Source organism: Erpetoichthys calabaricus, chromosome 1, assembly GCF_900747795.2.
Source record: "Erpetoichthys calabaricus chromosome 1, fErpCal1.3, whole genome shotgun sequence".
Classification (NCBI taxonomy): domain Eukaryota; kingdom Metazoa; phylum Chordata; class Cladistia; order Polypteriformes; family Polypteridae; genus Erpetoichthys; species Erpetoichthys calabaricus.
Genome location: NC_041394.2, coordinates 114,293,679 through 114,307,017, shown reverse-complemented (window position 1 = coordinate 114,307,017; position 13,339 = coordinate 114,293,679). Strand labels below are relative to the sequence as shown.

Here is a 13,339-nt window from a genome sequence, read left to right as displayed (position 1 = left end):
TTAGTATGGGAGGCCACACAGTCATAAGTAAAGAGAGTATACAACAGGGGACTTAGCACACAACCCTGAGGGGTCCCTCTGTTCACAGTTCTGATGTCTGAGGTCTGGTTTCCAACTATGACTGTCTGTGGTCTGTCTAACAGGAAGTTCAACACCCAGTTGCAGAGGGAGGGTGTCAGTCCAAGGGTGAGGAGCTTTTCACAAAGTCTCTGTGGAATAACTGTTGAATGCTGAACTGTAATCAATAAATATCATTCTCACATATGTGTCCTTTCCCTCCAAGTGTGTGAGGGCTGTGTGGATGGCAGGATTGACAGCATCATCAGTTGACCGATTCTGCTGATATGCGAATTGTAAGGGGTCCAAAGTGGCTGGAATTATCCTTTAAATGTGGGTCATGACTAACCTTGCAGGACAGAAAAATTCTTTGAAGACACTAGGGGGCGTCGCCAACTGCTCGCTTCGCTCGCCACACTCCCTCCACCCCCTCACTTTGCGTCTCTGCTGCTCGCGTTGTGAAGAGGGGGGCTGAACGCACCCCAAGGATATGTGGTCACTCCTCCAAAACCCCCTCTTAAATGGTGATACAGTGGGAAACAAATACAGTTTTTTTTTTTTTTACCTCGTTTGCTCGATCAGCTGCTGGCTTGCTGCTGCTGCCATGTCACGTGACCTGCATCTTGCGCAGCACACTTCTGTCATATCACCTATGTCCATATATTCAGTCTCTTTTCGCTTTTACCTTTTCATAAATATCACATTGAATTTTAATTCCGTGTTTGGAATTACAATGTGACAACTCCCCTGAGTGAATATTGTTTCTTTCTCTCTACAAGAAATGTGTCTTGACAATAGCATTCACACTAATGAGAAATGATTTCTCTCGCGGGATTTCACTTTCACCAAATAACAAATTTTTTCATTCTCGTGTATAAGCCTCTTCATTGGGAAGAAACACTACTTTTTTTTTCCCTGATGGCAATACGAATTATACGATCTACAGGTCTCTGACTTAAAGCTTAAATCTGAACAATATATTCGATATCTTTTCGCTGTTCCATTATTTCACCGAGTAATAATTTCTTTTTGTTTGGGCTAATGTGATCTTTACTATCCTTTTTTGAGATTTTCGATTTTTCGTACTTCCTTTATCTCTAACCTGCTCTGCATGCGTACCACACCAGTGTTTTTGAATTCTTTACGACGTTCTACTTTGTCATCTACTCTTTGTCTTTTATTTCCGGCCCCGGGCATGGCTAAATCTCTTGGCAAAAAGTCTCATCTCGCGGGACGTGAAAGTGTCTCTAATTTGAGAAAATCACTTCTCGTCTCATTCCAACCTTCCAAGATTTTTTTTTTATAATAGAGAGACTTTATATTCTAAGTAGAATAAAACCGAATGTAGTCAATGTAAATAGAATACCTTTGTAATACATTATATTATCTAAAGCAGGGGTGTCAAACATACGGCCCGCGGGCCAAAACCGGCCCACTAGGGGGTTCAATCCGGCCCACTGGATGAATTTTGAAAGTAAAAAAATTAATAAAAGACACAAACTCGAAATTCATAATAAAATGCAATTCCTAAATTGTCCACTAGGGTGTTAGTCAGATGAGAGGGGCTCACTGTGTTAGTCAAAGGGGAGGGGTGCACTGTTTTAATTAGAGTAAAAGAAGCAACAACTCTGCCACTCTGTAAGCTACCTTATTTTCTACTCACCTTGACACCCTCATTAGCCAAAATGTCTTTGTCAAAAAGGAGAAAAGTGGACACCGACTGTAGGGTTTTCCAAGAGAAATGGACCACTTCCTATTTATTCACAGAGATAAATGGGAAACCTGTGTGTAATCAACAAGTGTCAGTGCTCAAGGAATATAATATTCGGTGCCACTATGAGACTCATCATGGTGGAAAATACGACATCTTGCAAGGACGACTGAGGAGAGAGAAGTTAAATGAATTGCTGGTGGGTCTGAGGAAACAGCAGTCAATTTTCACTCGGAGCCGAGAAGTCAGTGAAGCAGCAGTAAAAGCCACCTACGCAATTGCTAACGAAATAGCATTAGCATCAAAGCCGTATTCCGATGGTGAGATCATTAAAAGATGCATGATGAAGGCTGCAGAACTCGTGTGTCCTGAGAAGTGACAAGCATTTGCCAACATTAGTCTGACGAGAAACACTATGGCAGAGAGGATATCGGAACTATCGGCTGATTTAGACAGGCAGTTGAAACACAAGGTCAAGTCATTTCTTGCATTTTCTGTTGCAATTGATGAGAGCACTGCCATTACAGACGTTGCTCAATTGGCCATATTTATTCATGGAGTTGATGAGACATTGACCGTCACTGAGGAGTTCCTTGAGTTGGTGCCTATGAGTGACACCACAACAGCTGAGGACATTTTCGGCTCTGTGGTTGGTGCGCTGGACAGAGTCAGGGTGGACTGGTCCCGCGCCGTCAGCCTGGCTACAGATGGCGTGCCATCAATGATCGGAAGAAAAGCAGGTGTTGTGACAAAATTCAGAGAGAAAGTACAAGCCACTAATGGAGGAGATGGTTTCTGGACATTTCACTGTATTTTGCACCAGGAGGCATTGTGTTGCAAGTCGTTAAAAATGGATCACGTCATGGAGGTGGTTGTCCGAACTGTTAATTTCATCTGAGCCAGAGGCCTGAATCATCGTCAGTTTGATTGTCCTTCTCAGTGACAATCACGTTACTAATACCCTGCCATACCACACTGAAGTAAGATGGTTAAGCAGAGGTGCTGTGCTGAGGCGTTTCTTTAATTTACGCGAGGAAATCGGACAATTCATGGAGAAAAAAGGAAATCCAGTGATGGAATTACAATGTCAGGAATGGCTGCAGGACCTTGCATTTCTGGTGGATATTACAGAGCACTTGAATATTCTGAACAAAATGTTGCAAGGCCGCAAAAAAGTTGTCACACAGTTTTATGACAGCATATGTGCATTTAAGTTGAAGCTCACTTTGTGGGAGACACAGCTGTCAAGTGATGACCCTGCACATTTCCCTTGCCTAAGAGAGGTATGTGCAACAGGCATTAATGCTGACATGAAACAGTATAAAGACAAGATTGCAGGATTGCTGTGTGAGTATGAGAAACGGTTTCACATCTTTGGTGAACTCGAGAAAGAATTTGCAGTTTTTCGCTCACCCTTCACAGTCAAAGCTTCTGATGTCCCTGTCAACATCCAACTAGACATAATTGATTTGCAATGTGATGCACATTTGAAGGACAAGTTCGCCTCAGTGGGCTTGGACACATTTTATCAATATCTCTTGCCAGGGTACCCCAAATTAACAGCCCTGGCTGCAAAAATTTTGTGCACTTTTGGGACAACCTACCTTTGTGAACAAGTTATCTCAGTAATGAACATCAATAAAACAAAATTGCGGTCAAGGCTCACACACAAGCACTTAGATGACATTCTGAGATTGGCTACTAGTCAGGACATGACACCTGATATTGATGCACTTGTGCAGACCAAAAGATGCCAAGTTTCAGGAGCAAAAACAAAGTAGTCTAAACGTGACTAACTCCTTTAAAATGTTGCTTCAGACACCGATTGCACTTAAAGAATACAGTTCTGTGAAAATTAATTCTTGCTGTAGAAATAGTTAAAAAATGTTCAATTTAATGTAAGTTAACAGCTTCACTATAAAAGAGTTTGGTTTGGTGGAATCCTATTGTTCATGTAATGCCATAAATTTTAAGGTGCAATACTATATTTTTCAGTTCCAAATACCTCTGACTTAAAGTTTTGTTTGTATTTGTGCAAACACTCGTCTTAAGAAATCTGAGGTTGTTCATATGTTTTGATATGTTGATATGTTTTGTTAAAGGATATTTCATTAAATATGAAGATTTTCTAATGTACTTGTACTTCTTTGCACGAAAACAAAGGGAAAAAACATGCACTTACTATTATTTATAGGTAATTATGTTATGAATGTACTGCTCCGGCCCACTTGACATCTAATTAGGCTGCATGTGGCCCCTGAACCAAAATGAGTTTGACACCTTTGATCTAAAGGAAGCGTGGAAACAGTAGTTCAGTACTTACAGATCCAATGTCCTGAGTTCAAATCCCAAGCCCAGTTACTCCCTAAGTCTGCATGTTTATACAATGACTGTGTGGATCTAGGTATTTGGTAGTGTGTGAATAAGTAAGTGCATGTGCACATGGATGAGCTCTGCAATGGACTGGCACCTTGTCCTGGGCTGGCTCCTAGTTTGTACCAGGAGTTTCTGGGATAAGCTCTGGCTACCCATATAACCTTGAATTGTATTAGATAGGTTTCATAATGTTATGCTACATAAAAGAAGAACATATAGTATACAGTATAGTACAGGCAGTCCCCGGGTTACGTACGAGATAGGGACTGTAGGTTTGTTCTTAAGTTGAATTTGTATGTAAGTCAGAACAGGTACATTATTTTAACAAATGCAATTTGGAGAGATGTTTGTCTCAACATATTATTTATTTTTACCTTTGTGTGCATGCACAGTAAATGCTTAAACATTTTCAAATACAGTACAGCCTTAAACAATGTTGGTAGAACTTGATGGACTTGATGAAGAGGAAGGGACTGGTCTCTTAAAGTAGGCATCAAGGGAGGTTTGCACGGAGCTTTTCTTTTTCTCATCATAAATAGCCTTGCCATTCCTGCTTCGATGAGACAAAATGCATCAGCTAACTCTTTTGTAGAAAACTTTTTTATTGGAGTGCCTAGGTTCTGGTTTTCTTCGCTGAATGCTATCATCTGCTGTTCTAGTTCCATAAGGTCTTCATTGGTTAGTTCTTTGCTATGTATGTAACAGTATAGGCAGGCTTGCTATTGAGAATTAATGGGGGCGGCGAGGGTGGTTTACCACCCGCCCACCACACAGTCAATCCACTTGCATACAGTATGCTGCCTGTAGCGTCCGCCCACCGAGAACTAATAGGGTGCGGCCAAAGGCGGATAGTGAACCACCCACCACCGCCCCTATTCAACAGGCAGCCACCGGAGGCACACTACAATGCTGCCCCCCATCGCCCCATTCACCATCAATGGCCTCCGTTCAGCCACAACTGGGTCACGGCCTGCAGCATCACCAGCCGCCCACCAAGAACGAACGGGGCAGCCATTCGAGGGACACTGCAAGGCTGTGTCGTGGGCGGGAAGTGAAACGCCCCCCTCCGCCCCATCCAGCCTCTGTCCAGTCAGAAGCAGTAGCTGCCGAGGCGTGGTGGGCGGGCAGCAAACTGCCCCATCAAGCCTCCATCCTGCAACATGAGCGATACCGTGTTTCCCCGAAAATAAGACTGGGTCTTATATTAATTTTTGCTCCAAAAGAGGCACTAGGGCTTATTTTCAGGGGATATCTTATATACAATAATACTCTTCTGGAATATCATAACTCTCCACATTCAACCCCTGAATTCTAGCCTGAATTTCTTGCTACTCCAGCTGCTTTTAGAATCCTCCATGATCGATGTGCGTGCTTCGATGTTTGATGAATGGTTCGATGTGGTGAAGCAAAATTCCAACATACAAATGCATTTCTGGTGCTTTTATATTCAAGTGTCGCATATTCCCCAAAGTAATGATCTTCTTTTTTTTTTGCATCTTGTGCCATCAGAACGTACGGCTGCGTACCTGAGCCACAGAGAAAAAAAAATAAGAACGTAATGAAAATGTCTATTTTGTGATTAAAGTGGAAATTTCAGCTTTAAACTCGAAATGTCTACTTTAACCTCATTTTATCATTAAAGTAGACTGTCATAAATGTCATCTTAAAACCGACCCAGTTGTTAATCGCTACTCACTTCTGGTTTTTCCTCCTGACCTGACAGCAGCAGCAAGAAGCAATAGATCGCCACACAGAACACATTAAATTTATGATATTCCAGCTCTCTGCACATTTAGAATTCTTAGATTTATACTTGATATCACTTTCATGATGAAATGCATTCAAATATGTATGTTACATTTACAGATAAATCGTTAACTTTGTTTAAATAATGAATACTGTTAATAGTTACACATATGGGGGTGGCAAAGTGGTAATGCTGCTGTCTCACAGGGAGTCATGTCCCTTGTTATCTCTGCCAGGAGTTTGCTTGTTTTCCTGGTGGGTTTCCACAGTGTGCTCAGTTTTCCATCCAAAGACATAATGGTTTTGGGATTTGGTGAAGCTACAATGACGCTAATGTATGCATGTGCTTGTGTTCACCTTGCGATGAGCTGATGCCCCGTCCAGGGATTTTGTTTCTGTCTTGCGCCGATGCTGCTGGAATGGGCACATCCCCTAATTGATGGATGTAATCATTAAACATCCTTTCCAGAGATATTGTAGCAAGGTGTCCTCGGAATTTAATGGATGTTTCGGGCACACACGTTGCATCACGTGGCATCTTACTTTTCAACTGATGATCTTGACGAGGGTTTATTATTGGGGTAGGGCTTATATTACAGAGCAGCCTGGAAACCATGCTAGGACTTATTTTGAGAGTAGGTCTTATTTTCAGGGAAATACAGTAGCTGCAGCCCCAGTGACTATGGACCCCGGGTCACAGCCTGCCACGCACCCAGCCAACAACGCGGCCCCCACCACCCTATTCATAAAACGGAGCAGCAAAACCGCCCCACTCCAGCCTCAGTAAAGAAACTGCTTGTAGCATCCCCAGGCCGTAGATGACACAGCGGCAGTTACTGAGGAGCCTGCGTTGCGTCCCCCAGACAGATAAAGGAGCAGCTGTGGCTCCGTTCGTATCAGTTGTTCGTATGTTGAATGTCTGTAACTCTGGGACTACCTGTATAAAACAAAACAGGAAAGACCTAAATTTGCTTATAGAAACAAACTCCCTTCAGCTTGAAAAACTGGAATTATAAAACTTCAGGAAAGTGTCTGAAAAAGACACATAAGTTTGAAAAAGAAATATCTAGGAGAACTTGGTTATGTTTTCAAAAGGTTGCTCCTCCTCATCATGGTCACTATAATCTGGAGTTCAACGCAACATCAGGTTCAAAATGGGAACAGCCCATTGCATGGGTCACCAGTCAAGTAAAGGGCACCACCCCACAACCACCGCCATGCCATCAAGAATGAACTTTAAAAATACCAATGTGCCCAACATTACAACATTAGACTGTGGGGAAAAAATAGGTGTTAAGATTTAATTATATAGTTCCTCTGATTCAAATTTCTTAATCTAGCTAAACACTTACATGCTAGGAAAAATAACAGCTCATGTATAACCAAGCTGAAATATCAAGGGCTAAGATATATGTTCAACAGTACATTTAATTTAAAAATAACTGTTCCCATATAATGGCAGAACTGTATTTCAAGACTCCTCCACTGCGCTCAACACTTTTATACTGTGTTATTTTGCTGCCACCTACTGGCTTCACAGTATATCACAACAGTGAAAACTAATGAAAACTAACGGCTCCTCTTTGTTTCTCTTATGAGCTTTAAGAAGGTCACCAAAATTGAAAAGTTTTATCATCTCATTCAAGCCTGACTTGTCCTGAGCCTTAGAAAATTGCAGTAGGAATCCTGGAAATTTATCATTTTCTTTTTTTTAACTTCCACCATTCACTGTTTTTATGCATTACTTTTTGAAGATACTTGCACCACACTTTTCGAACACTGTTTGCTTTGCTATGAATAAACACAATATGCTCTTTTGCATCAGACTTCTTGTTTGTATCTTCATTCCCCTTAGTCCATTTCAGTTATGGCTATCGATGTCCCAGACTAAGAATAGAAGTCTATGGCTACAGGCCCCCACAGCATCACAGGGGGTTAAATCTCACGTCCCAAAGTTAAATACATGTTAGGGGAATTGGCCCAGTATAAGTGAGTGTGTACATGCTAGAGTTTACCAAGGAAATGACTGGTAACTAAGCTAGAGGTGATTCCTGCCTTGGGCCCAATGTTGCCAGGATGTTTTCCAGCATATTGAAACCATGAAATGGAAAGGTTTAGTGAATGAATTGATCGATTTCTGCTAGCTAATATCATGCAAGTGTGTGAATCGGTCGTCCAGAAAAAGGTTTTGAGTAAGGGGTTATTGTACACAGTGGTAATCAGCTCAAAGGAATTAAATATACATTACATTCATATACATTTAATACTGCATTGGTTGAGGGGTAGATGTAATCGGCCCAGTTTAGGGTTACTGGGAGCCAGTGATTATTGCATTTGCACTAGGTGTAAGGCAGGGAGCACACATGATGCACAATGCACTGATCATTTTCAAGGCTCAATCTCACAGTCAAGCAGAAAAGAATGTACTGTGTACAATCCAGTAATAGTAATGTAGTAATGAAAAGAAATGTAATAATAAAGGACCTCTTTAGTTTTATTCCAGTTATTTGCTAAATGTATTATAAAGCAGTGTGATTTGGTGGTGCAGCGGCCATTGTGCACCCAGAGGATGATGAGGATCAGATTGGGGATGGATGTTATTTACTTCAGGAAGGATTATACATATTTTCTTAACTGAGAACTATCATCAACACATTTTAAGTATTCAGTGTTAAAACAGATAATAATACTAAATTAATCCAGAAATACACAGTTACATGCAAATCCAATACAGTGCTGTGAAGAAGAGCTCTACAGTACCAGTCTGCCTATTTGTTAAAACATCTGTACTAAACTTTAACCTGATAAAAGCTGAATGTATACCAATAACAACTTTTGTTGAATTCAAGTCACTTGATTGCAAGCTACATACCTTAATTTGTCCCTCACTAGCTGAAGACCATTATGCACGTGCAGGACGACACCAGTGTATGTTTTTTTTTTCTATTTTCAATGAGCTATGTCATCCAGGAAGCAGCAATGACTTCTTGTAAAAATTATTCCAAAATGCTCTTTTGCTTTTTATTTCCAGCATTTTATGAGCATTACCACAGATTTCAATGGAACAAGCATTTGCCTCAAAATGTTTGAAAACTGGTGAATGCAGGAGTTTTCTAAACCACTCACTGTAGAAATGTTTAGGTGTGAAGAGTGTCATTAAAAATAATAGCAAATAACTTTTTAAGTGGTCTAGAACTAAAATGAAAGAAATACGCTTAGGTCTCACACACGAGACACTGGATAGGATGGATGTGTATGCAAAGAGGAAAGAGGATCGTATCAGTGTACACTTTTGGTGGTAACTGCTGAAATACGGGGTAAATAAGGTCCTTCAAAAGACTGGTTGTGCAAGGCAACGGAGATGAGCCTATGCATGTTGCCCTATAATGAAATAAGATGGTGGTCATGTAACTCTATGCTTCTCTATAGCATTCTCTGCTTCTCTTCAGCATGTCATGCTGGCGGAGAGTCAAGGCTTTTTCAGCTATTCTTTGAGTACTCTTCCATTCACTGGCTCAATGAAAGCCTTCATGCACCTTAATCCCTTTTTTGTTTCCTTTCATGCTCAATATATTTTCATATTTGCAGACTTCTTAGTATCTAAGCTCTCCTTTAAATGTTGACTCATTGTTTGCCTCAGTTTATTGAAAAGCAAATATGAAACCTCAGCCTTTAGCAAAACATTCTGTCAGTTAACCTTGGGTTTTTCTCACTGAATGCAGCACAGGATATATCAACTTCTGCTAAATTGAAGTTCTTTTAGTGTTTTTATTTTACATTTTCTTGATTACTATAATGCAGTGGGCTGGCGCCCTTCCCGGGGTTTGTTTCCTGCCTTGCGACCTGTGTTGGGTGGGATTGGCTCCAGCAGACCCCCGTGACCCTGTAGTTAGGATATAGTGGGTTGGATAACGGATGGATGGATGGATGATTACTATAAAATTATTTTTATTTTTGTTAGTGTACATTTTCTTGTTTGGTTGTTGTGGCTTTCTTCTCCATCACAGCAATGCTAAGCACACATCAATGTGGCATTAGTAGTGCACAGTACTGAGGTATTAATACATTGCTGTGATCTGTGCTAGAAGTAGTTTGCAAGACAGATGCTTTTTTTTACAGTATTTACATATTTACAGTATGCATTGACTTAACTTCCTTTTATACTCTCATATTTAGTGCTATATGAGAAGAACATTACTCAATGCAGACACTGCATGTGATTAAATGTTAATATGTAAGAAAGACATAGCCCTTCTCAAGTGGAAGCATCAAAATAAACAACTCTGAACGTCCAATATAAGGTTTGTTCCTGTAACTATCAACTTACCAGAATGTTCTAGCTACAGAGAGAAATACAGTGAAAGTATTTAATCATACATTGGGCTAATTAGAATAAAATGATAATATAAAAACAACAGCCATAACATCCATGAACAATGTCATCTTGGACTTTATTGTGCCAGTCAACCTTTGGACCTTTTCTCTGAATGTACACCACTTGCACACAGCTGAGGAGCAAAAGGCTCAGTAAGAGACAAAAAAACTCCTTCATGATCTTTTTGTACCAGAGACTAAAAGATATTCTGGAAAAATTATGTGAATATAATTGGTAAGTTTTCAGTCTGAATGGTCTCTTCTCGTCACAATTGTTCTAATATTCTAACAAATCTTGTTCTGATGATGTTAATGGGCTGTTATTCTGTGCCTTGACAGCTGTTTATTTCATGAAATTAAACCAGCATTAAAGTTAAGCTAAGTGTTTTATCTAATATTTGAGTGTTTTGTCTTTCTGTTGTTTATTGCACAGTGTGTTTATTGAAGGATAAGGGCCTCTTTGCAAAATGTAAAGTTGTGGCAGTCATCTTCTTTAAGAGTAAGCCCTACATGAAGTTTGCTAAAAGTAAGATTAATTATAAAAAAAAAAAGAAACTTCTACAGTTTAATGATATAAAAGAATCTGAGAAAGTTAACTTTCACCATTTAGTGAATGAGAGTTAGTAATTTACCTTTTCAATGTTAACATACAGTTATTATTATACAGCAGCACTAACCACCAAACTACCATGTTGCTCACAGGGCATACCTTCTATTCAGCAGTGTCACTGTTTAGTCTGTACACTTCAGGAGAGCTCTCATTTCACAGTTACACTGATAATAACTGAACACAGGTATTCTAGCCACCATCTCAAACAATCCTTGCAGTCCCCTTTCTTTGAGAGGTTAAGAAGGTATCTATCAGCTCCTGGAAGACTAAATTTTGCTTGAATGGTATTTGCAAGTTTAAACAAATGGAAGACAAGGAGGAGGAGAAGGAGGTAGGCAGCATGTGCTAATTACAGTACGATGCCGCACCCACCACATGACAAAGCACTTAGATTTGGACCCGAGTGTGCAACAGGATACACCTCAGCAACACAATGGAACAGTAAAAATTCATGTGTTTTAATCCATTTTGTTTTATTGTGTAATTGTTCTCATAAACTGTGCATGGTAATATTTTTTACTAATCTGTAACCCTTTACTTTTGTTTAAACAGTATCAAGAGGATTTTCCAAAAGTGTTTGATAAATCCAGAATTATAGTGTTTGTTAGTCTTATTGCACATTGATACCAATTTACTTATTTAACTGGTATTTATTAATTTTTATACGTTTTAATTCACTTTTAGTGTTCTTAAGTTGTATCCATCCATCTCTCTATTATTATAATTATTCTTTTCTGACAGACTGCTTTGTTTTATTTCTTATTCAATATACTCCAATACCTGATTCTCTGTTTCACTACTGTATTACTTGTGGTTGATTTATTAGGCATTTTGTGGTACTGCACTGAATGAAGTGCTCAAAACAAAATTAAAAAATGACTCATTGTGTGTTTACATATTCTGTTGAGGGGGATCAGCTCTATACAATAGCTGCCAAAAAAACAGGTCTACTTAAAATGGTGGGCACTGTACTTCCCATTTTTTCCTAGACAAGAATAATTTTATAATTAATGTATGCCCATAACTTCTGACCATTCACATGTTTTATCTACGCTTGAAGAACTTGTTTTTACAAGACAAAGAATCCAGCCATGAATGACCTCTGACCTAACTAGATGTATAATCTTCAGTAAAGACTATGAATAAACACAGGAAAATCTTTCCTGAAATTACATTAATGTGTTTCTGAAATTGTAGCACAGATAAAGGAGATACAGACACAAAACTGAATAAGCAGTTCATCCCTTAAAGAAGGTGCATATTTATTATTTTACCAAATCACAAGCAATTGCTTAAATTTAGGGCACCTAAACATATCACTCCTTTGTTAATGACCATGGAGATTGCCTCTAAAACAACAAATACACAATTAGACACTAGAGCAAATTAAGACTCACCTCAGCTTGTCCTCATCAAGTGCTTATGTGGCACTTTCACAGTCCTTCACACACCTGTAGATACACTGTAACTCTTCTTTATCTCCTCTCCAGGACAAGGCATCTCCTTAACTACTTTATCAGACAGATTTTCATTTTTCTGTCCTCCAGCATGGTGGCTACCCTAGCTCTTCCTAGAGCTATTCCTAAATCTCATTGCTGTCTCTTATTGTTCAACTGCTGGACCACCTTTATAACCATCTGCACAGTGAGGCACCAATCTTAAAGAAAGTCATTTTCACAAAACTGTGGAAGAGACAGCTAATTCTGGAAAGTAACTATCACACAGTTTTAATTTGTCCACTTGTAATTGTTTAGTCTTCCAGCCTCCACTCCAGACAGCTGGCCCCACTCTGTTCATAAATACTTAGTTATTCAACCATTAGATTATTAAGTGCAGATAATTTAAGCTCTACTCAGGTAACACCAGACACTTTACTACCCAACATCTATACTTTACAGATTAAGCAACAATACCATGTAACTGTTCGACAGTCACATATTAAATGTAATGAATGTAAAATAGAATAAAAATAACACTTCTTAAAAACAGCAGCTTGAAAAGTACTTAAGGTGTTTTGCATGAATGAAGAATAATAAATGGTCTCCCTTACCAGTCAGTGTGCGCATCATCAATGACAAGAAGGATTTTCGGTTTACGTACAACAGGAGTCACACTGGCTGTGGGTTCTTGCCCAGTAGCCATCTGAGTGCTCTGCTTTACTGCACTGGACAACGAACTGAGAAAACTACTTCCAGTTGAAGGAGCCGATGCCGACGATGGTGGTGGTGGCTGGGGCTGCTTACGCTCGGTTGCTGGGGAAATGGGTGGTGGTGTTGGACTTTCTGGCCTCTGCAGGTCCATCATGTAACCGTTGGGTAGGTTGGCTACAAAGCTACTATCAGAAAGGCGTCTTCGAAGGAAATTCATTATTGCAATCCCACTGTTGTGAAAACCAAGGTGGCAGATGCTGGAAGTATATTTAGTAACAAATTGACCTGGGAAAAAAAAAGATTATTGTAAAGGTG

At 39.7% G+C, this 13,339-nt stretch overlaps 1 protein-coding gene across 1 annotated transcript in view; it reads right to left on the bottom strand.

Annotated features, from left to right (window-relative positions):
- The window catches only part of LOC114654698 (synapsin-3-like), a 749,936-nt gene that overhangs the window by 617,476 nt on the left and 119,121 nt on the right, over nucleotides 1-13,339 (bottom strand). Inside the window, exon 2 of the mRNA XM_028805409.2 lies at nucleotides 12,925-13,309. Within this exon, the coding sequence (XP_028661242.2) occupies nucleotides 12,925-13,241 (317 nt within the window). The 5' untranslated portion in view covers nucleotides 13,242-13,309. The remainder of the gene's footprint in view (nucleotides 1-12,924; nucleotides 13,310-13,339) is intronic.